The sequence below is a fragment of the Drosophila pseudoobscura genome, chromosome 4, assembly GCF_009870125.1.
Source record: "Drosophila pseudoobscura strain MV-25-SWS-2005 chromosome 4, UCI_Dpse_MV25, whole genome shotgun sequence".
Lineage (NCBI taxonomy): Eukaryota > Metazoa > Arthropoda > Insecta > Diptera > Drosophilidae > Drosophila > Drosophila pseudoobscura.
Window position 1 is genome coordinate 9,205,163 of NC_046681.1, and position 21,931 is coordinate 9,227,093.

At 46.2% G+C, this 21,931-nt stretch overlaps 8 protein-coding genes and 1 long non-coding RNA gene across 13 annotated transcripts; 4 read left to right on the plus strand and 5 right to left on the minus strand.

The window, feature by feature from the left end:
- The first annotated feature begins 941 nt into the window (after positions 1-941).
- Positions 942-4,123, plus strand: LOC4816525 (putative uncharacterized protein DDB_G0282133). 2 transcript variants are annotated; one of them, XM_015181023.2, is made up of 4 exons: positions 942-1,681; positions 1,742-2,852; positions 2,909-3,777; positions 3,848-4,123. In XM_015181023.2, exons 1-4 carry the CDS (start codon positions 1,103-1,105, stop codon positions 3,902-3,904), a joined length of 2,616 nt encoding a protein of 871 aa, XP_015036509.2. In that variant the 5' UTR covers positions 942-1,102; the 3' UTR covers positions 3,905-4,123. The 2 variants fall into 2 exon arrangements, with proteins under 2 accessions (XP_015036509.2, XP_001355893.2); XM_001355857.4 differs by having other exon boundaries at positions 942-2,852.
- Positions 4,124-4,381: 258 nt separating this feature from the next.
- LOC4816304 (phosphatidylethanolamine-binding protein 1) lies at positions 4,382-5,467 on the minus strand. Its single transcript, XM_001355856.4, has one exon. It carries the CDS (start codon positions 5,355-5,357, stop codon positions 4,587-4,589), a length of 771 nt encoding a protein of 256 aa, XP_001355892.2. The 5' UTR covers positions 5,358-5,467; the 3' UTR covers positions 4,382-4,586.
- An 81-nt stretch (positions 5,468-5,548) lies between these two features.
- Positions 5,549-7,037, minus strand: spict (magnesium transporter spict). The gene is made up of 2 exons (XM_001355855.4): positions 6,715-7,037; positions 5,549-6,646 (listed from the first exon to the last, which is right to left on the minus strand). Exons 1-2 carry the CDS (start codon positions 6,998-7,000, stop codon positions 5,790-5,792), a joined length of 1,143 nt encoding a protein of 380 aa, XP_001355891.4. The 5' UTR covers positions 7,001-7,037; the 3' UTR covers positions 5,549-5,789.
- A 131-nt stretch (positions 7,038-7,168) lies between these two features.
- Positions 7,169-10,076, plus strand: LOC4816482 (ATPase family protein 2 homolog). The gene is made up of 3 exons (XM_001355854.4): positions 7,169-7,601; positions 7,662-8,147; positions 8,203-10,076. The coding sequence occupies exons 1-3, from the start codon at positions 7,202-7,204 to the stop codon at positions 9,708-9,710; spliced, it is 2,394 nt and encodes a 797-aa protein (XP_001355890.2). The 5' UTR covers positions 7,169-7,201; the 3' UTR covers positions 9,711-10,076.
- LOC26532688 (uncharacterized) lies at positions 9,791-10,560 on the minus strand. The gene is made up of 2 exons (XR_001451322.2): positions 9,970-10,560; positions 9,791-9,870 (listed from the first exon to the last, which is right to left on the minus strand). It is a non-coding gene; the product is annotated as an uncharacterized lncRNA (long non-coding RNA).
- Positions 10,561-10,814: 254 nt separating this feature from the next.
- On the plus strand, positions 10,815-18,377 carry LOC4816529 (thiamine transporter 1-like). Of its 4 annotated transcripts, none has more exons than XR_004469550.1 (5): positions 10,815-12,077; positions 12,140-12,708; positions 13,182-13,368; positions 17,478-17,926; positions 17,987-18,377. XR_004469550.1 is itself a non-coding variant. In XM_001355853.4 (2 exons), the coding sequence occupies exons 1-2, from the start codon at positions 11,331-11,333 to the stop codon at positions 12,689-12,691; spliced, it is 1,299 nt and encodes a 432-aa protein (XP_001355889.3). In that variant the 5' UTR covers positions 10,817-11,330; the 3' UTR covers positions 12,692-12,886. The 4 variants fall into 4 exon arrangements, 1 of the variants encoding a protein (XP_001355889.3); XR_004469551.1 differs by having other exon boundaries at positions 17,481-17,926; XR_004469552.1 differs by lacking the exons at positions 17,478-17,926; positions 17,987-18,377 and adding an exon at positions 13,425-14,346.
- LOC6902457 (thiamine transporter 1-like) lies at positions 14,354-15,988 on the plus strand. The gene is made up of 2 exons (XM_002132966.3): positions 14,354-15,372; positions 15,435-15,988. Exons 1-2 carry the CDS (start codon positions 14,626-14,628, stop codon positions 15,966-15,968), a joined length of 1,281 nt encoding a protein of 426 aa, XP_002133002.2. The 5' UTR covers positions 14,354-14,625; the 3' UTR covers positions 15,969-15,988.
- Positions 16,282-17,232, minus strand: LOC6902456 (proteasome subunit alpha type-2-like). The gene is made up of 2 exons (XM_002132965.3): positions 16,885-17,232; positions 16,282-16,823 (listed from the first exon to the last, which is right to left on the minus strand). Exons 1-2 carry the CDS (start codon positions 17,172-17,174, stop codon positions 16,355-16,357), a joined length of 759 nt encoding a protein of 252 aa, XP_002133001.2. The 5' UTR covers positions 17,175-17,232; the 3' UTR covers positions 16,282-16,354.
- A 2,176-nt stretch (positions 18,378-20,553) lies between the features above and the next one.
- On the minus strand, positions 20,554-21,928 carry LOC26532870 (uncharacterized). Its single transcript, XM_015181020.2, has 2 exons — positions 21,006-21,928; positions 20,554-20,945 (listed from the first exon to the last, which is right to left on the minus strand). Exons 1-2 carry the CDS (start codon positions 21,303-21,305, stop codon positions 20,799-20,801), a joined length of 447 nt encoding a protein of 148 aa, XP_015036506.2. The 5' UTR covers positions 21,306-21,928; the 3' UTR covers positions 20,554-20,798.
- Between the last annotated feature and the right edge of the window lie 3 nt (positions 21,929-21,931).

Genomic DNA, 21,931 nt, shown 5'->3' on the forward strand with positions numbered 1-21,931 from the left:
CTACAAATTTTGCGGACAAAAAGCCAGCACAATTTCTAATCGTTTCCCATACGAAAAGCATCCATTTTTTCGCCAGCTAAATTTGTTTCTTATATTATTACTAGGCTGAATATACGATGCAGTAATAGATTTGTTAAATGATTGCTCCACTCCATATTAACCTCTAACGCGCAATAAATCATAGTAAATTAATAGAAATTTATAAATTTGCCTACAAAATTACTTATTATTGATCTGCATTCTTAAACACAAATCATCAATGAAGCAGTGGTCGTAGGCCACTACACTTTAATACAAATCTAATCTGAAAAACAGAACAACAAAAAATTTGTGTTGGTGGTTAATTGGTACACACACACACACAAACATAGTCAAAATGGCCTATCTGGTATTTTATGGAGCTCTAGTATTTTCCGATGTTTCCATTTTCTACACTAGGGCTGCAAAACCATCGACGGTCGATATATCAACATTTCCATCGAACATAAGGTAATAAAAAAAAAACATATCACGTATCTTCCTACAAGTATTTGAGTGGATCTGTATCCTGCAAGCTGTGATTGCATCGGCTTATATATTTTGTTTATCTTGAAGTACTATTTGGTGTTGGAAGTTGTGCGATTGATCGAGGCTGTTTTCGACGTCGATATATCGTTTCAGACCAAAAATGTATAGAAAATTATTAAAAATATCTTTTAACAAAAACCAACCACAAAACCACAGACAAATTTTTACAATTTTGTTGGAGAAAAACAAAAACAAAAATGCAAGCTTAAGCAAAAAGTATTCCATATATTATATACACTCTATTATGCATTACGATATATAGACAATAGATGGTTTTGCAGCCCTAGCGTAAAAATCCCAAATGTCTCAGTGGAATTTCCATCAGAAAATACTAGAACTCTCATCTATAAAATACCAGAAAGTCCATTTTGATTCTGGATGTATTGCTTGTATTGCCGGTATTGCATCCCTGGCAGACGATTGTGAAAAATTTGGTGAAAAGTTTTTTGAGGCCAAACAATTAGAAAAATTAACTCGTATATTAAACAATTGGTAGTATCATAGTGTTATCTGGCTAAAGAAAACTCGTGGAGCAATGGACTTTCGCAACAAGAATGACGTTTATGGCATCGGCCAGCGTCGTTTGGGAATTGGTAACTCAATCGGCTCTGGCTCTGGCCTGGGTGCCGCATTTTATGCGCCAAACTTCGGCAACGATGGTGGTGGCTTCAGCTACAACAACAGCAACACCAACAACATGCAGCTGGACCGCGGCCATAATCAAGGATTTGGTAACAGGAACTCGAGCCCAGATATGGGGGGAAACTTTAATCGTAATCGTTCCACAAACGAAAACAATTTTTCCTACAACGACAACAATCGCCAGCGGGACTTGGAGATGATCTCGCGAGATGCCGCCTCGAATAGCTATTTGCGGGGCCTAGAAAACCGCTCCAACTTCAATTCCAACAACAATAACAACAACCAGAATCAGCGCTATATCAATTCCAATGATAGCTTTGGCGATAGCCAGCAGCGACGAGACTTTGACGACAATTTCCGTGGTGGCGGCTCATCGGGAAATTTGGGAATTTCCCGGGACCTGCCGAGCAATTTTGGGAACTTTGGTCGTACCGACAACAATGATTCCCCAAGTTTTGGCAACCGGAATTCGGTGAGTTCTAATTTCAATTCCGATTTCCGTAACTTCGACAACAACTATCGTGGCCCACAGTCGAACACCAACTTCGGCGACAACAATGGGCGTTACTTCAATGATGCCCCACGGAACCAGAGTCGTTCCAATAACGTTGGCGGACCCTCGGACGATGTGTCCAACTTTATTGATAATTATCGCGGCGGCCCCAGGTCGCAAAACTTTGGGGATCAGCGCTCCTCCAACTTTAATAATGCCGACTCTTATGGCGGTGCCGGAGGCGGCGGCAATTTTAATGACAATTTCCGTGGCAATAATTACGGAGACTCTGGCTCCAACGACTTTGGACCTCCTGGCGGCTTTAACAACAATATTGGCATGAATAATGTCGGTCCATCTGGTGGCAATTTTGGCAACAACAACAGCCGTAACTTTGCCCAGAACGATCGGCGCAACTTCAACGACGGCAACGCCCGGAACAACTCTTGGAACAACTCCAATACGCAGCAATCGTCTTCATTGCAAGACTCTGGATATCAGTCGGCTGGCAACGGAAATGGCAATGGAAACGGCAACGGCAACGGCAATGGCAATCTGTCTGCCTGGGAGGCCAGCCAGCGGGCCTACAACTCGAAGCGGAATCAGAATCCACCCAAAAAGAACCTAAACAACGGCGGCGTCGTCCGCAAACCGGTCCCGGCACCAGCAATAAAAAATATTCAAGGTATTCGAGCAAATCCAAAAACGGTGGCCTTGATCACGTCCAATGCGACTAGAAATCCAGCAGTACGGAATGCTGTCGGTGCCGGTGGCAATGCACGCATCGCCGGCGGACCTGGAGCCAATCCACGGAATGCCGGCGGTCCCGGACCCAATCCAAGGAACGCTCTGGGTCCCGGCCTCAATGCACGCAATGCCGTCGCACGCATTGTTGGAACATTGCAGACCCTGAGCAATGTTGTGGGCAATCAAATGAAGGTAAAGAACGTCGGACCCAATCAAAGGAAGCCAAACAATGTCGGGCCGAATCAAGGCCGGCCACAGAACGCTGTCAATGCCAGTAGGAATCCACTTCCAGTCAGAGCCAGGAACGCTGGGCCAGCACTCAATCCTGGCAAACCCAGGCCCCCAGTGGTCAACAATGCCCAACCAAAGGGTCAGACCGTCGCTGGTGCAGCACCACGACCTGGTAAGCCCTTCCTTTTCAACTTCAGTATCCCTACTAACACTTTTTTTCATGGACAGGACAAAAGCGTCCTGCCCCAGCAGCAGTTGCAGCACCAGCAGCAGTCAGCTCGCCTCTGTCAAAGTCTGAGAGAAAGTGGCTAAAGGTGGCCCGTAAGCGTGGTTTCCTTATGGGCGGCTTCAAGCTCCCATATCTCCTCAATGGGGATCCGAAGAAACTTCCGCAGTTTGAGGACGAATCGTATGCGGTGGCCTTCTTTGAGCAGACCTTCATTTACAGTACAAACCCATACGCCGGTGAGGAGGAGTTCACCGAGGCAGCTGTCGTTATCAATGAGGATTCGGATGACGAAGCGGTCAAGGCTGCGCGTAAGATCCACAAGCGTACCAGGAAACGTCTGCGCACCGATTTGGTGTCCGTTCATCAGTCGACCAGCACCATGGACTGGCCCAGTTGGTGGAAAGAGTACAAGACCCTTGGGGAGGAGATTGACAAACAGTTGAAGGCCTGTGGCAATCTCAATCTCGAACACAGCTTCTTGCCCAACTTCCCGAAGCTAACCACCGAACAGGTGATCGAAGCTGTCATCAAGTCGGCGCACTTTGGATTGGAGAAGAATGTGGATGTGCCGTTCGATACCATGAAGACGATTTTCACGCTGATGAATCTAACGTTTTTGGAGAACCTGACGGATGCGAACAAAGAGGAAATCCAGAATATAATACGCAACATACCCAATGCTCTTTGGGTACACAAGATGCGCACCATGATCAATCTGTGGGCCAAATATAAGGAGGTCGCGGAGCCTTCCACGGCCACAGATGCCGAGGCCAAGGAGGAGCATAGCCGTCTGCAGCAGGCCACGGCCCGTGAATGGAAGAGTCCCGGCTTCCATTGGGTGGCCAAGCAGGCCTTTGATGAACTTGTGGTACGCATTCAATGAAATTTCATTTAACATTTACTCGGATCCTAATGGTAGCTTTTTTCATTCTTTGCAGTCTATTAGCGCTGCCGAGTGGAAGGATCATGCTACACTCTTTCCAAAACTAGAGTAATCCGATCCAATCCTCACATCACGGCTCCTTTTTCGCCTCAACATTCTACTAAATCCCCAATCCTCCCATTTAACTTAGCAGCAGATCCTTGCTTGCCTGCTTTCAGATTGTACGAAACAAATTTACACACATGTATTGATGAAGATCCTATGTACCAATAGGCGTTAGATTGTAATTAGATCAGATTGATTGAACAAATAAAATACCGACCCACAATTATCTTGGTCCTATGAGCCTTATGCTCCTAATAGCTCCAAGACGCGGCAAATGTATGCTTGGTTCGAGATTCACAAGTGAATAATACAAACGAGAATGCCCCCGATAGTAGAAAAAATAAGCGGGAACGTTGTGAGCCACGGTCCTTGCCGGAATAACATAACAATGAAACCGCGACAGCTAGCTATTTTCTAATGTTAATTCTTGCACAATTCTTCTGATATAAAAACCGTTCTAATCTCCCTTGAAACGCTGTTCAAATTAGCAGTCGATGTATTTAACAATTTTATTACCAGCCACAAGGTTTTACATGGTATTATATTCACAATATGTGTGTCTTTTAAGGGATTACGTACAGGAAATTTTCAATTTGTGTAATGCATCCAAATGTACGACTACTTCAATTATATAATTCTCATATATGTATATGTATTTTTACTTGATTCGCAGACATAGTTTAGCGGATTTAGGCACCCAACTGCTTGTACAGAATGGGCACATAGTCATCGTACTCGGCCTGGTACAGATTGCCGGCCACCGGGTCGCCCAGATTGTACTTCTCGGCGAATTTGGAAATCTTGAAGCCGCCGCGTCCATCGCCGCTGTTGTTGGGCAAACGCTTCTCGTCGAAGTCGAGCTTGCACTTCTGCTCGTAAATGAGGAACACGTAGCGATGCAAGCCAGTGTCTGGCGGGGGTCCCGAGCCAACGTAGGCGGACAGGACCTCGCCCTTGGCAATGTCGCCGCCGGGAATGTTGCCCACCAGCCAGTGGTGCCACTCGCGGAACTTGGGATCTTTGCGGCTGGGTGCGTCCGGGTCGGTCATGCACAAGGTGTACAGCTTGCTGGCATCGGCATCCCACTTCACGCACGGCTGATCCTTCACCTGTGTGGGCGTCAGCACCATGCCGGGCTTCACGACAATGTCGCACGGATATTGCACAGTTGCGGTGGCCTTTGGTGCCTTGGCAATGACATCGGGTACCACGCAGTTCTCTTCCATGGTTTTTCCTATCGATCCACACGAATACTTGCGTAAATTAAATGCAGAAGACAAATGACCGACGATACGCAGACGATATTCTTTTTCGGCAAATGTTGTGGCTGTTCTAATGGCGGCCGGTGCTAAGGTAAAGTTGACATTCACAGCGGAGGAGGCCTTAAGAAAATCGCTCCAGTGCGGTCCAATGGCGCATGTTTGGATGTTGCGCAACAGCTTCAAGCGCAAGAGCCTCATTTTTCAACCAAATTATTCAACGAAATGTTAAGAAACAAAAGTATTTTTGCACATTTAAGTTTTCAAAAAAAGAAATGGCAATTCTGCTATTCACAGGGAAACAAAAGCCTATCGATACCGATTAAATTTAAAAGTCTTGATTTGTATCCGACACAAATTCCTAAGAAAAGTTGAAGAGAATACACAGTGAGTTTGGGAGATTAAATCGTTTTAATTAAGTGATATGCCTAAACTAGTTCTTACTCTATCGTTTGGATTGTGGGGATAACAAGGACAAAGGAACAATATATGTATGTGGGATGTGTGTGTGGTGTGATGATGGGCAAGTGATATGCGTAATTTTTTTTTGGTCAAAGCTTCGTCTAAAACTTTGCATTTTCTTCAGGTTGTCCGCTGCGTGGGATAAAACTAAACCTGATAACGTTGCTTATGTCATGCCTTGCGGAAGACATCACCGGATCCGTATGAGAGGCGTCGCTCCTTAATGTTGGTGGTTACCAAAACCTCGTCGTCGTACTGGGAAACTCTCTGCATCTTGGGTCGCATCAAGCCCCGCACATCGTTAAACGTTATATCGATATCCCTGAAGGCGTTCAGCAGGAATACGGCGGTAATGACTATAAGAAAGCCGCACACATCTCCGAGGATGTCGTCGAACCGCATGTGGGTAAACTCCTTGAAAAGTATTGCCGAGGCGGTTATCACTAGAGTCGTGAACATCACATAATAGACGGGCGTCACGATGCTGGTATTGAAAATGTCCAGCGCCTTGTTCAGATAGTTCATCTGAATGGCAATGAAGGTGACGGTGATGACAATCAGGAACCACGGCATCCAGGTGAGAAAGACATTGCCACCGTTGTCCAGGGTCTGTCGAATGGCCAGACCGAGAGCCTTGCAGGACATGACGGTCAACGAGCCAATGCCCGAGCACAAAAATATGTAAACCACAACGTTCGTATGGCCATGTCGTGGGGCGATAAAGCAGGCCACAAAGGCAGTGGAGCCAATGATGCAGATCACATACAAAATGAACACTGGATCCTGCAGCATGTCGAAGAGCAGTTGCAGGTCCTCCACCTCCTTCTCCTTGGGCGAGTGTATCACTATGATGGTAGACCCGAGTATGCATAGAAAGCAGCCAATTTTCCCCAGCAGATTCAGTTTCTCGTTGAGAAACCTGGAGGCCATCACCGACGAAATAATCACACTCAGTGCCCCCAGGGGGGTCACCAGGGAAGCGGGCGCAAAGGCGTAGGCGGCAAAGTTAGCCGCCTCACCCAGGCCCACTGCAAAGACAATGATGACAAAAGACAATGGAATTCTGTGATAAGCAAATGTGTTTGTCTCTACTCACTTGTCAGCAGCCCCGCCCACCAGATCCACTCGCGTAGGTATCCAAATCCGCCAGCCGACGCCCGCACTTCTCCATACCTACTCAGTCGAATGAGGGCTTTCTTCTTGATAATGAAGCTGGAGCCGATGAAGAAGCAGGACGAAATAGCCAGGCCCACTCCTATGTAGAAGTCTGTATTCGTCAAGGGCGCCGCCAGTGTGACGGGCGGGGCCAGGCTGGGTCCAGCTATTGGCATGCTGGCTGCCTGCGTCTGGTCCATCTGCAGTGATGAGGCTTCGCTACTCATTGGATGTTTTGCAACTCGCTCTGTGCCTTGCACTTCTTTTCAAAGTCTGCGTGAGTCACAAGCCATGTATGTAAATCCCAGTGGTCGCACTCCGCGGTATTTTTCGGTATATTTAATTGTTAGTCAGACGATATATTTTATCGATAAGACTAATTCACGCGCGCGTGTGTGGGAGGAAAAACAAAACAAAACAAAAGCAGAATGCCGCCGAAATCGAGTAGCAAGAAAAACCAGGCCAGTTGGTACCACTGCGAGACCTGTGGAGTGCACATTACGTCCAAGGCACGCGATAATCACGATGGCAGCTGTCCCATATCCGGTGAAAGTAATATTGATGCGGACTCCGACGAGGAGTATGTGCGGAATGGAACTCTATACACGAGGAGCCTGCAGCAGCGCAATTTTGAAGTAGAATCCTTGAAGGATTTGCCTGCCAAGTATGCAAACATGCTGGTGTTCGTATCGGAGGGTGCCATGCGGCTCTCCCAGCTCCACATTGGCCAACACGTGGTTATTGAATCAACGGCACAAGAGCCGCTGGTGCGGATCGTGTGGCCCGTATCGGAGCAGTTCCTCACCACGGTTTTTGTGGCAGAAAGCGGTAGGAAACCGAAGTCTAAGGTTGTACACTAGCAGTGCATTTATCGCTTCATTCTTTAAGATTACAAATCGAATTGGACGAATATGCGTGGCAAGCTGCTGAAGATCAGTGCACTGGACACCAAATGTCTAACAGCCGCGGGCAGCATCTCCCTGAGGCAAATTAGTGAAACGCGTCTGAAGTCTGCACAGCTTAAGGATGCCACCGCCTTGCTCCAGCGGGCCATGGTCAACCAAATCTACTGCCAGGGAACTAAAATTCATTTCAATTTCTTCAACAAGTCGCTGACATTTCGCCTGGAGAGTTGGCAGGGGGCAGTGGAGGACGCACTGGCTAGTCTCAGCCTGGAGGCCAAGCCACGGCAATTCGTTCAGGTGACCAATGTTACCAGATTGCAATTGATACCCCAGGAGGAAGAGCAGCAACTGGAGGAACAGACTAGACCCCTTCGCATTACAAAATGTCAAATTGGAGGACTGGATAAGCAATTGCAGCTAGTGGAGGAGAGCATGGAGTATGCTCTGGGCCTTCGGACATTGCCTGCCGGTAAGTAGATCCCTATATTCTCCTGGACCCTAAAATATTCCCTGTGGTGCCCCAGGTTTAAAGGTGTCTCGAGGCATGCTTCTGTATGGCGCCACTGGCTGCGGCAAGTCCATGGTCTTGGAGGCCATGACTGCCGTGGCTGATGATCGCAGCCACAGGAACGTTCAAATCATTCGCATCAATAGCGGCGAGGTGTACAGCAAATTCCTTGGTGAAACAGAACAAAATCTAGCAGCAATCTTCGAGCGGGCCTACGCCCATTATCCGCAACCGACGCTGCTGCTTATCGAGGATGTGCATAACCTGTGTCCCAAGCAGGAGAGCAATGATATGGTCAAGCGTGTCTCACTGGCGTTTCTCGCACTACTCGACCAACTGAGCAGTCCCAGACAACTGCGGGGCAGTCGAACCTTCCTGCTGGCCACCAGTTCGCAAATTGATGCCCTACATCCGAGTATACGGAGAGCCGGACGCCTGGACAGTGAACTGGAGTTGGGTGTACCCAGTCCGCTGGCACGTCAGGCCATCATCGAATGTCTGATTCAATCGGTGGAGCACCTACTGAGTAGCGAAGATGTGGGACAGATTGCCACCATTAGCCATGGCTATGTGGGTGCCGATCTGGCCAATCTGGTATATACAGCAATACTCCAGGCCCAGCCACAACCTCTTCAGCTCAGGCACTTGCAAGAAGCTCTTATCAGCGTCAAGCCATCGGCCATGCGCGAAGTTCTCATCGAGTGTCCCAATGTCCAGTGGTCAGACATTGGCGGCCAGTCCGAACTCCGTCTGGCCATGCAACAGGCTATCGAATGGCCACTGCTTCATGCGGAGAAGTTCCAGCGACTTGGCATTAAGCCACCGCGTGGCATTCTCATGTTTGGTCCGCCCGGCTGCTCCAAGACGATGATTGCCAAGGCCCTGGCCACCGAAAGCAAGCTGAACTTCCTTTCGATAAAGGGACCGGAGCTCTTCTCTATGTGGGTTGGTGAGTCGGAGCGGGCGGTGCGCGAGGTGTTCCGCAAGGCTCGCCAGGTGGCACCCTCGATTGTCTTCTTCGATGAGATCGATGCCATTGGCGGCGAAAGAGCAGAAGGCGAGGGCTCTGGCTCCGGCTCGGGTTCGTCCGTCAAAGAGCGTGTACTCACCCAACTCCTCACCGAACTGGACGGCGTAGAGGCGTTGCAGAATGTGACCATTGTGGCGGCCACCAATCGGCCTGATCTGATAGACAAAGCTCTTCTTCGTCCCGGACGCATCGATCGCATTCTCTACGTGGGACTTCCAAAAGCCGATGCTCGAAGCGAAATCTTACGCATAAAACTGCGCCCGATGCCGCTGGCCAAGGATGTGGAGGTGGACAAGCTGGTAGAGCTGACAGACGGCTATTCGGGGGCCGAAATTCAGGCCGTCTGCCATGAGGCAGCTATGCGTGCCCTCGAGCAAAGCTTCGACGCGGAGCAGGTGGATTGGTCGCACTTTGAGCATGCCCTGGCGGCAGTACAGCCGCGTACCAGTCCAGAACTTTTAAAACTCTACGAGGACTACTTGAAAAGGAAGTGATCTGAGAGTAAAGTTCTGCCCTTTTAACAGTACCCTCGAAGTACGCTCAAAGAGTGCCTCTCAAAGAGTAATAAAAATCATTTGATATACGAAATTATATTTACTATATACGATTGTAATCTCCGACATGAGATACGAAATTTAAGGTCCACAGATTAGGCTAAATAGATAAGATTGTATTAGACTTGGACTGCATTAAAAAACCCTCAGTTTGGGTTTTACTAAATCAAAGATCGACACTTGATTTGAAAATACTCACCACTATCTGGAATCGACGCCTTTGAAGCCAGCTATCGACGGCAACGATAAAGAATAACCAACAATTAATGTCACAATCAATTGAAATGAAACGAAAGAAGAATTCAAGTGTCTCGTGTTTTCATACTGAGAAAGGGAGAGCGTCTGATTATTTCGCTTGGCGTGCAAATCGCTAAAACAAATGGGTCGGGCCCATGTCCCACAAACAGAGACGAGAGCAGAGCGACCGCTTCTGATTGAAACAGTGGAACGCATTGATGATGAAATTATATATTTAAATCACCGCACTACCGAGGGTCACGCTCAGCAGCACAGAGGTTTTTATAAGAACTGGCATTCGAGTTATGGTATTACGATTATAATAGCAATTGTTTGTACATATGTATGTACACTTGAGGTCATGGCCAAGGTCATGCAAATGTTTTCTATCTGTCGGATTAGTCGAATTCGATTTCCGTATACCCTTGCAATGGTCTCCAGCCATTATAAATATATTTATATCTATTTAAGACCAAAAATTCTAGCACAGAAAGAGGTTCCTATGTAGATGGGAGGTTCGATTTGTATTCTTATTCAAAAGCAAAGGTGTTGACAGATATCTGTATGAAAAAGGTAAAAATCAAAAAGTATGTTAATCAATTTTTTGGGTATCCTAAATACTTGATCAAGTTCTTTCCCATACATATTGTAGGGTATCAAAAGATTCAACCATAGAATCGAACTAATAAATTATAAGACCTTTCGAAAATAATTGTAGGGATCTTAACAATGTGAATTTATTGCAAATTTCCAAAACTTATAAAAATATATTGAAGATTTTTTTGAATCAATTATGTAAGGAATTTGAACAATTGATATCATAAATTGAATCAGCCATACAAATTTTTTTATCGATGCAATTTTTTATGAAATAGTGTCAATTAACCAACCAGTAGCTAAGCCAGTTTCGTAACATGTTTTTTCCAACTGTTTAGGCACTGTGCTTTATTTTGGGAAGTTAATGGCCTACTAATTCGAGTTATTAAGTTTAAAAAACTCATTTGTAGCTTTAAAAAGCTCTTCTGTTAATGAGAACTTGTTGAAGAGTGAACAAGTCTAGCACATATGTTGACACGATGCTGCTCTATACGATTTTTGAGAGGTTCGATGAGCGGGAGAGCACAACTTGGGGTTCTCTCAGATCTATGTATAGGAATAGTTAAACGTATAAGACAGAGAAAGCCTCAGCACTTGGCGGGCCCGCCCGATCGGTCCAATCAGTCGCCGGTTCGTCGTTCAGTGCGTCGCGTCGTTTTGGGCTTTGGTTACGACACAGGGAACACGCGCTGCATTCTTTAGCACTCGCTGAACGATCCACAGAATATGGAATACTGGCTGAAGGTCTCGCTGCTGCTCTGCACTTTCGGCTTCCTTCGCGAGATGCGGCCATCGGAGCCGTATGTGACCGAATATCTGGCCGGAGACTATGGTAATCTGACCTCCGAGCAGGTATACCAGAATGTCTATCCCTTTGGCACGTACTCGGTGCTAGCCCAATTGGTGATTGTGTTCCTCATCACGGATCTGGTGCGGTACAGGCCGGTGATCGTTCTGTCTGCCGTTGCTGGGATTGTGCTGTTCGCCCTGCAGATATGGTGCGATACCCTGAGAATGCTACAGGTTGCCCAGCTCTTCTATGGCTTCTTCACGGCCGCCGAGGTGGCCTACTACACGTACATCTATGCCAAAGTGGACAAGGAGCGCTATCAGATCGTCACCGGACACACGCGTGCGGCTATCTTGAGCGGAAAGTTTCTGGGCGGACTGGTGGCCCAGATTCTGGTGTCCACCGACAGCATGGACTATGGGGAGCTGTACTACATATCGCTGACCACACAGATCATATCGTTGGGTGTGTCCCTGGTTCTTCCCAGCGTGCCACGCAGTCTGTATTTCTATGCGAATGATGCCAGTCCGAGTCCGACGCCTGGCGGCGAGGAGAAGGTCCCACAATTCTCACTCAAAAAGGCATGTCGCCTGCTGTGGTACCACCTGGTGTCTTCATATTCGAACCGCATTGTCCTGCAATGGAGTGTGTGGTGGGCCCTGGCCACCTGTGGTCAGATTCAGGTAATCTTCTCATGAATATCATTATTTTTGGTCCTCCTATAATGAGATTTTTGTTCGAATAGGTGATATCGTATATTCAGTTCCTGTGGAAGGAGGTGGCGCCCGAACATCAGAGCGTCTACAATGGCGGTGTGGAGGCATTGGCCACTCTCCTGGGCGCCGTAGGAGCCATTGTGGCGGGTATGCTCAACTCAAACAAGCGACGCAGCTCCTATATGCTGTGCAACTCCATTTGCGCTGCTGTTCTGGGCGGTCTCTTGCTATATGCCTCACAAACCACTGTACTCTGGGTGGCATACGTCAATTATGTGCTCTTCTGTGCCATATTCTTCTTCATCATCACTGTGGCAGGAGCCATTGTGGCCGAGAATCTGGTGGAGGACAGCTTTGGCCTCGTCTTCGGCATCAACACTTTGGTGGGACTCATGTTGCAGACGATCCTCACCATTGTCGTGGTGGAACCGGATCCGGGCTTTGGCTTGGGGCTGCGAGATCAGTATCTAGTCAACGGAGGCTATTTCCTCTGCTTGGGGGGAATCTTTGGACTCTGGATTCTCATTGCAAAGCTATGTGCCAAGTCCAGGAACTCGAAGCAATTGCGAATAACCACGTAGCGGAGACCATGAGACACGTAATGCGATATAATTTAGAAAAATTTTGTATTAAATCGTTCCGCATCAGCCCACCGAATTGTATATACCTTGTAATTCGAGTGTTAATATTTGTTAATCTCAAAAGACTATTAATGGGTCGATGGGATGCGTAATTATTTAATTGTTCCTATAAATACATATATGCTAATTCCGATATCATATAGCTGACATATTTCTTGGATATGATTGAAAATATATTTGAAACTTTCAAATATATATGAAATATATGAACGTTGATTAGTTTTAAGTAAATTGGGATAACTAGTAAAATAAAACATATATTTTATCATAAGAACACCAATTTTAAAATCATAGATATGTATGTGATCCTTCCCGATCTTGAAAATTTGCATAGTTTCATCCAGCTTTAAGCTCAATCAGCTGCATACAAATTGACCTGTGTTTTTTTTGTAAACTCATTTATTAAAACACACAATTGTACTTTTTACAGATCTTATTGCAACAGCAGATCATTTTTGTTGCTAATGGTTTGCGGATTGACCAGCAGGTCTAAGAAGCGTTTGGCCACAAACTACATATATTGGAAGGATTTGCCTTGATGTCGTTATCGTCCAGCTCAACGCGAAGGAGCGAGGCCTCTCATCGTCCATCTCTTTGATCTTCAAGTTGTATGAAAGGTATGTGAATTTGGCATTTGGATCTGTTTAATAATGCCCAAGCCGTCCTTCTCCAGCGTCCGTAGTAGGCCTGCGTGGCCTACGTGACCCCGCGTGACCAGCACACACCCCCGAACACTGACCAACAGACATCGGGAGTAGTAGAAGCAAGTCTGTTTATTAGCAATCTTGATGCAATCAGGGATCTAGCTACTTTTGAAATAATTAAATGTGTACAGGAGATACTTTTAGCGCACTCACTTGACCACTCCTTTCTCATTGGACTTCTGTTTAACCTGACCCCCACACAAATGTGACTACGTTCTGTGCGCCTTATGTGCCATATTCACTGATCGCCAGCCAGCCCTCACCCTTTGTGACGGCCCATATTTTTGCGTCCTAGTTGGACCTATTTATGCGCACAGCGCTGTAGCTGCAGCTAATCTGCATACGGTTGAAAAGAATTAGAAAAACACTAGAAAGCTTTGGTCGGTCGAGCATGCTTATATGCTTTAGATTATCGTGTTTATCTTATCTAGCGATTGTGCTTTAAATGCGTGGAAAGCTAAAGCCGACGCGCAGCCCTAGATCATTCGATCTGTGCTAACGTGAAGTGCATAGTGAAGGTCAGTTTTCTGCAAACAAATGAGTAGAAGCAGAAAGAATATTGTTCTTCAGAGACTTCAGACTGTATGTGAGCCCGAGGGCGTTTGAATGTTTGAAATAACAGTTACGTTATCAGTCAGATACACGGACGCATGCTTTGAGTAATGCTACGTTGTGAAAATGGTCAAGGGTTAACACCAAGAAGAAATATCGGCTTTTAACATGGTCGGGTAAATTGGTGCTCTAAACAACCACATTACACCTTGACATTCGTATACAAAAACGGCAGATTTCTTGTAGAAGACCTTGGACAGACTGAGCTTACTTCTGCCTGAAGTAGGTTCTTTATATGGTTAATTCTTTATGAAATACGGAGATGTTTATTACGAGTAGGTGGGACAAACAATGTATAAATGGCCTATTAAAATCTAGTTAACAAGCTAATAGACTTTCTTGTCCTAAAAAGCTCGCCTGGTAATAAAAGCAAGCGTAGCATATATGTTCATATGATGAAGCTCTACACGATTTTCGAGCGTATGATCGATGAGGGAGAGATATAAATTAGTGGTTTTCTCAGACTTGTGTAAAGGAATAGTTAAACTCCTGGCCGATCAGTTGTTGGTTGCATTCTTTATCACCACTTAGCAGCGCTCGCTGAACGATCCATAGAATATGGAATACTGGCTGAAGGTCTCGCTGCTGCTCTGCACTTTCGGCTTCCTTCGCGAGATGCGGCCATCGGAGCCGTATGTAACCGAATATCTAGCCGGAGACTATGGTAATCTGACCACCGAGCAGGTTTACCAGAAAGTCTATCCCTTTGGCACGTACTCGGTGCTAGCGCAATTGGTGATTGTGTTCCTCATCACGGATCTGGTGCGGTACAGGCCGGTGATCGTTCTGTCCGCCGTTGCTGGGATCGTGCTGTTCGCCATGCAGATATGGTGCGATACCCTGGGAATGCTGCAGGTTGCCCAGCTCTTCTATGGCTTCTTCACGGCCGCCGAGGTGGCCTACTACACGTACATCTATGCCAAAGTGGACAAGGAGCGCTATCAGATCGTCACCGGACACACGCGTGCGGCGATCTTGAGCGGAAAGTTTCTGGGCGGAGTGGTGGCGCAGGTTCTGGTGTCTACCGACAGCATGGATTACGGGGAGCTGTACTACATATCACTGACCACACAGATCATATCGCTGGGTGTGTCTCTGATCTTGCCCAGCGTGCCACGTAGTCTGTATTTCTATGCGAATGATGCCAGTCGGAGTCCGACGCTTGGTGGCGACGAGAATGAGCCAAAATTCTCAATGAAAATGGCTTGTCGCCTGTTGTGGTATCACCTGGTGTCCTCCTACTCTAACCCCATTGTCCTGCAATGGAGTGTGTGGTGGGCCCTGGCCATCTGTGGTCAGATTCAGGTAATCTCCACCTGAATATCATTATTTTTGGTCCTCTAGTAATCAGATTTCTGTTCGAATAGGTGATATCGTACATTCAATTCTTGTGGAAGGAGGTGGCGCCCAAAAATCTGAGCGTCTACAATGGCGGTGTGGAGGCAGTGGCCACTCTCCTGGGCGCCGTAGGAGCCATTGTGGCGGGTATGCTCAACTCGAACAAGAGACGTAGCTTCTACATGCTATGCAACTCCATTTGCGCTGCCGTTCTGGGCGCTCTCCTGCTCTTTGCCTCACAAACCACTTTCCTCTGGGTGGCATACGTCAATTATATGCTTTTCTGCGCCATCTTCTTCTTCATTATCACTGTGGCAGGAGCCATTGTGGCCGAGAATCTGGTGGAGGACAGCTTTGGCCTCGTCTTCGGCATCAACACTTTGGTGGGTCTCTTGTCGCAAACGATCCTTATCATAATCGTGGTGGAACCTGATCCGGGCTTTGGCTTGGGCCTGCGAGATCAGTATCTAGTCAACGGAGGCTATTTCCTCTGCTTGGGGGGAATCTTTGGACTCTGGATTCTCATTGCAAAAATACGTGCGCTTTGCAATAAAGTGGAGTAAATGGAAGTCCATCAATAATAGTTCCTGGATAGACTCATTCCAAAAAGTATGATAAAGTGGTATTAGGGTTATAAATGTAGTACTTTTAGTAGTTTTGGAGTATATTTTCAAAAATCGGGACATTTTCAACAGAAAATCGTGGTTTTGGCAGCAAATTTCTATAAAACACACATACGATGTGTGAGACTGTGTCCGTCCGACAGAATAGACTATATAAGTTACGCGAGTGCGAATTTCCATAAATGTTAAGGAACATTTTTCTTTTTGAAGGATTTTATATATATATTAAGAGAAATACGAGAAGCAAGTCGGCTATGAAGTTGGGTAGTTGTTATTTATTTATTGTTGTATTGTTGCTTTTAAAACAAAGTGAAAATTAAGTATTGTTAGTCAAGGTAGGTAGAGGTGGCATAGAACTCATCGACAGTATTAGAGTCCATACACTCGAAACCCTCCGGATAGGCAATGCCAATTTGGATGACTTCGGTAGGCATGGGATCCTCCTCTTCGTCATCATCGTCACCATCCTTCAGCTCCGCCTCCTTCTCCTCATATCCTTTCTTTAAAGCCAGCAGTGCAGTATCAATGGCATCTTCTATCTTGAGACTCTCAGTGAACCGGTTTTCCAAGAAGCTTGTGCATATGCCTGCATTACGGCCCAGGGCAATGGCCTTTCTGTTCGAGTGGGTACCGTTGGCACTACAATCGTACAGATGCGGCACCCCCTTGTCACAGCCGGCGATCAGTAGAGAGACTCCAAAGGGTCGCGCGCTCGCCATTTGTGTGTATTCCTGCATGAGGATGACCATGCAATGCGCCACTTCCTTCACTTTGACCGCAGAGCCATTGCTCAGGCTATGGGGGAGTAATTGTAATCATCAACAATGATCAACGAAAATCTAAACGAGACAATTACTTATTCTGGATGGAACATCTCTGGGCATGATTTTTGAGAATTCGAAAGTCGCCACTCAGTCCAGAATAGGCCATTCCTATCATAGTGTTTATTGGGGCCACGTGCGGCATGCCGCGCGGCTCCATCAGTTCCGAAGTCTTTCGCGTTGCGGTGCCAATGACGACGCCTTCTGATGCGACGATGCCCACTGAAGTGCTGCCTTTGGAAACTGCCTTCAATGCATACGACGATTGCTCCACAGTTCCCGCAGAACCAAAGACGCTTGGGGAAAACTTGAACTTTTGATCCATTTCTATACATAAGATAATTCAACATAAATGTTAAAGTTGACTTCCCAATAGTCGGCCTACTAGACTAGTCTTTACACTCACTAGCTGTTAAAACTCCACGCTTTTTCACTTGATTTCCGAGAAATTTTTTGATTTTGCCGGATCGATACTGCATCTACGATCCAGCAACTGGTGTATTATTTATTTACCTGCACTTTTTACGACGTACGTGCTTCCTTCCAGCTCTATTGGCCGAGATCCTCTCAGTTATTAAGTTATTATTTATTTATTTACTTTATTTAAAATTCCTTCCTTTAATTTTAGCAGGTTGCCCCCTCTGGTGGCCAGGAATACCTCTGGTCTTCCGGTGCGAGTGTGCGCTCGATGACGGCTGTCCACTCCACTCCCTCGGGACATGATTCCTGTCGCGATAGGCTGTGGCCTGATTCACTTACTCGAATGTCGTCCAGCCACTGCCATGGTCCTCTGCCTTGCGTCCCACGCTGTTTTCTCCGCGGGTGATTCCGCCGTAGCTCCTCGTCCTGTCTGAAAGTCCAAGAGATGTTCTCCTGGCTGGACCGAGGCACACCGGCTGTCCTGCGTGCCATAGCCATGATGCCGCGTCTGTGTTGCTGAGTCGAGCGTCCCGTCCACTGCAGCAGAGACCAGTTATCGACGGCGGAATTGTTGGTTCACGCCCACGGGAAATAATGTCAACAATCCCGACATTGATACGCCGCCGACTCAAGCACTGGGCTTCAGCTTCGAGACGTGTAAGTGAATCAGCATATAAGTGTGGTTATATTTTAAAATACATATATCTTCCTTCACAGATGACTTATGTACTCTACGCTTTGGCAGAAACCGAGTCGTATCCGATTTCCCACCGCCAGACGGAGCCCTGCCCAGATTACCGAGGCCAATTCAACACAGACGGAGTCCGATCCCAGCCAGACAGAATCGTACCCCAGCAGGATAGAAGCGCACCTCTTGCAAGATCCGACAAAATCAAGTCATCGTCATCTTGGAAATGGCCATCAAGGACTTTGACTGTGGCAACTATGGGAGCGGCTACGCGGGCTACTAGATTCTAGATAGATCTCATCGTTGTTAGGTTTAAGGATATACAAAGCTATACATTTAGAAAGTAGATATTAATGCTGTACACTTGTTTATTTATTTATACTAAGTTAAATAATGATGAATAAAAGTATTGAAAAATTATCCTTGCTGTATCCTGTATCGGAGAAAGGATCCCGACTACAAAAAGGAGTGGCATGCCCAGATCGGCTCACAAATAGAGGAGAAAACTTAATATTTTTTATTGGGGAAAATGTCCTTGATCCTTGATAAGGACTACCAAATCAGGGACATTTTTCGGATCACAGGACAGCGTCTCACGTTCCGATCGGGTCCCAAATAGCCGAGAAAACTGAAAAAAATGTCCTTGACCATTGGTCCTGGATAAGGACTCCACTAGATTAAGGATGTTATTACAGACACAGGAAGCCGTCGCATGTTCCGATCGAGCCACAAAAAGCCGAGAAAACTAAATATGCATAGTTCGGGTCGTTGGAGTCCTTACCGAAGGACCAAGGACATTTTTCTGATCACGGGGGCCATGGCACGTCCTGATCGGCCCACAAATAAGGGAGAAAACAAGATAAATATGTCTGGAGTAAATATCCTTGATCCTTGGTCCTTGATAAGGACTCCAGCAAATAAGGGAATTTTTTCCGATCACAGGAAGCCGTCGCACGCACAGATCGGCCCATAAATAACGGAGAAAATGAATACCTTTGATCCTTGATATCCTTGGTCCTTGAAAAGGACTCCATCACATCAAGGACATTTTTCTGATCACAGGAAGCCGTCGCACGTCCTTATCGGGCCACAAATAAGGGAGAAAACAAGATAAATATGTCTGCAGTAAATATCCTTGATCCTTGGTCCTTGATAAGGACTCCAGCAAATAAGGGACATTTTTCCGATCACAGGAAGCCGTCGCACGCACAGATCGGCCCATAAATAACGGAGAACATGAATACCTTTGATCCTTGATATCCTTGGTCCTTGAAAAGGACTCCATCACATCAAGGACATTTTTCTGATCACAGGAAGCCGTCGCACGTCCTGATCGGGCCACAAATAAGGGAGAAAACAAGATAAATATGTCTGGAATAAATATCCTTGATCCTTAGTCCTTGATAAGGACTCCAACAAATCAGGGACATTTTTCCGATCACAGGAAGCCGTCGCATGTCCCGATCGGTCCTCAAATAACGGGAAAACCACACACAAAAAAACTCCCGTCAAATGGCCAAAATCTGGATGGGATACCAGGCGAACATAAATCAGCAGAAGGTAACTGAATTTTTTTGAAAAATTTATGGTCCCCTAAAAGTATGCACCACATTTTTTTTGCACTTGCTACAGTTGCTTGCTGCTGATTTCTGTTCCCCTGGTATCCCATCCAGATTTTGGCCATTTGACGGGAGTTTTTTTGTTATGTACGGTGGCGCCCCTATCGGTGATTTCTTGAACTACATTTTCAAATATAACAAATTACAAGCCCGTTATGTTTTCTCCGTTATTTGAGGCCCGATCGGGACATGCGACGGCTTCCTGTGATCGGAAAAATGTCCCTGATTTGTTGGAGTCCTTATCAAGGACCAAGGATCAAGGATATTTACTCCAGACCTATTTATCTTGTTTTCTCCCTTATTTGTGGCCCGATCAGGACGTGCGACGGCTTCCTGTGATCAGAAAAATGTCCTTGATGTGATGGAGTCCTTTTCAAGGACCAAGGATATCAAGGATCAAAGGTATTCATGTTCTCCGTTATTTATGGGCCGATCTGTGCGTGCGACGGCTTCCTGTGATCGGAAAAATGTCCCTTATTTGCTGGAGTCCTTTTCAAGGACCAAGGATCCAGGATATTTACTCCAGACATATATATCTTGTTTTCTCTCTTATTTGTGACCCGATCGGGGCGTGCCATGGCCCCCGTGATCAGAAAAATGTCCTTGGTCCTTCGGTAAGGACTCCAACGACCCGAACTATGCATATTTAGTTTTCTCGGCTTTTTGTGGCTCGATCGGAACATGCGACGGCTTCCTGTGTCTGTAATAACATCCTTAATCTGGTGGAGTCCTTATCCAGGACCAATGGTCAAGGACATTTTTTTCAGTTTTCTCGGCTAGTTGGGACCCGATTGGAACGTGAGACGCTGTCCTGTGATCCGAAAAATGTCCCTGATTTGGTAGAGTCCTTATCAAGGATCAAGGACATTTTCCCCAATAAAAAATATTAAGTTTTCTCCTCTATTTGTGAGCCGATCTGGGCATGCCACTCCTTTTTGTAGTCGGGATCCTTTCTCCGATACAGGATACAGCAAGGATAATTTTTCAATACTTTTATTCATCATTATTTAACTTAGTATAAATAAATAAACAAGTGTACAGCATTAATATCTACTTTCTAAATGTATAGCTTTGTATATCCTTAAACCTAACAACGATGAGATCTATCTAGAATCTAGTAGCCCGCGTAGCCGCTCCCATAGTTGCCACAGTCAAAGTCCTTGATGGCCATTTCCAAGATGACGATGACTTGATTTTGTCGGATCTTGCAAGAGGTGCGCTTCTATCCTGCTGGGGTACGATTCTGTCTGGCTGGGATTGGACTCTGTCTGTGTTGAATTGGCCTCGGTAATGCTGGGCAGGGCTCCGTCTGGCGGTGGGAAATCGGATACGACTCGGTTTCTGTCAAAGCGTAGAGTACATAGGTCATCTGTGAAGGAAGATATATGTATTTTAAAATATAACCACACTTATATGCTGATTCACTTACACGTCTCGAAGCTGAAGCCCAGTGCTTGAGTCGGCGGCGTATCAATGTTGGGATTGTTGACATTATTTCCCGTCGGCGTGAACCAACAATTCCGCCGTCGATCACTGGTCTCTGCTGCAGTGGACGGGACGCTCGACTCAGCAACACAGACGCGGCATCATGGCTATGGCACGCAGAAGGACAGCCGGTGTGTGCCACGGTCCAGCCAGGAGAACATCCCTTGGACTTCCTGACAGGACGAGGAGTTACGGCGGAATCACCCGCGGAGAAAACAGCGTGGGACGCAAGGCAGACGGTCATGGCAGTGGGCGGACTCAAAGGTCGCCCAGCCAATCGCGACAGGAATCGTGTCCCGAGTCAGTAGCCGTCATCGAGTGCACACTCGTTCATATGAACCGAAACACCAAAGGTATTTCTGTCCACCGGACAGGCCGACCTGCTCAAATGAAAGGAAGAATGATATGAAGTAAATGAATAAATAAGAACTTAATAACTTTACCTGGCGGGTTAAAAGGAGGCTTAGGAGTTTTCGGCCTGAAATGAAAAAGATAAACAGGGGGGAAAACAAGGAAAACTTACCGGTCAGAGCCGATGAGGTAAAGCTTGATTCAATAGGGAAGGCGATGTCGGTAATGGCTGACTGCTTGTGCTGCGGTGGTAGACGTACGACAGAGCTGAAAATCGTGGGATCTAATCCAGAATGTTCGTTTGCGTCATGTTCGGTGTATGAGCTATAAATTATCAATGTTTTGTATAAAATCGTCATTCATCAGCGAACCGAATTTTATATGCCCTAGCAATTCCATTGAATGCGTATTTATTTAAGTTTTCTTATTGCCAATATATTGGATTTGATTTAAACCTTATTACATTTAAGTAAGTTAGTGATAACTATTAAAATATATATTTTATGAATTTTATTAATT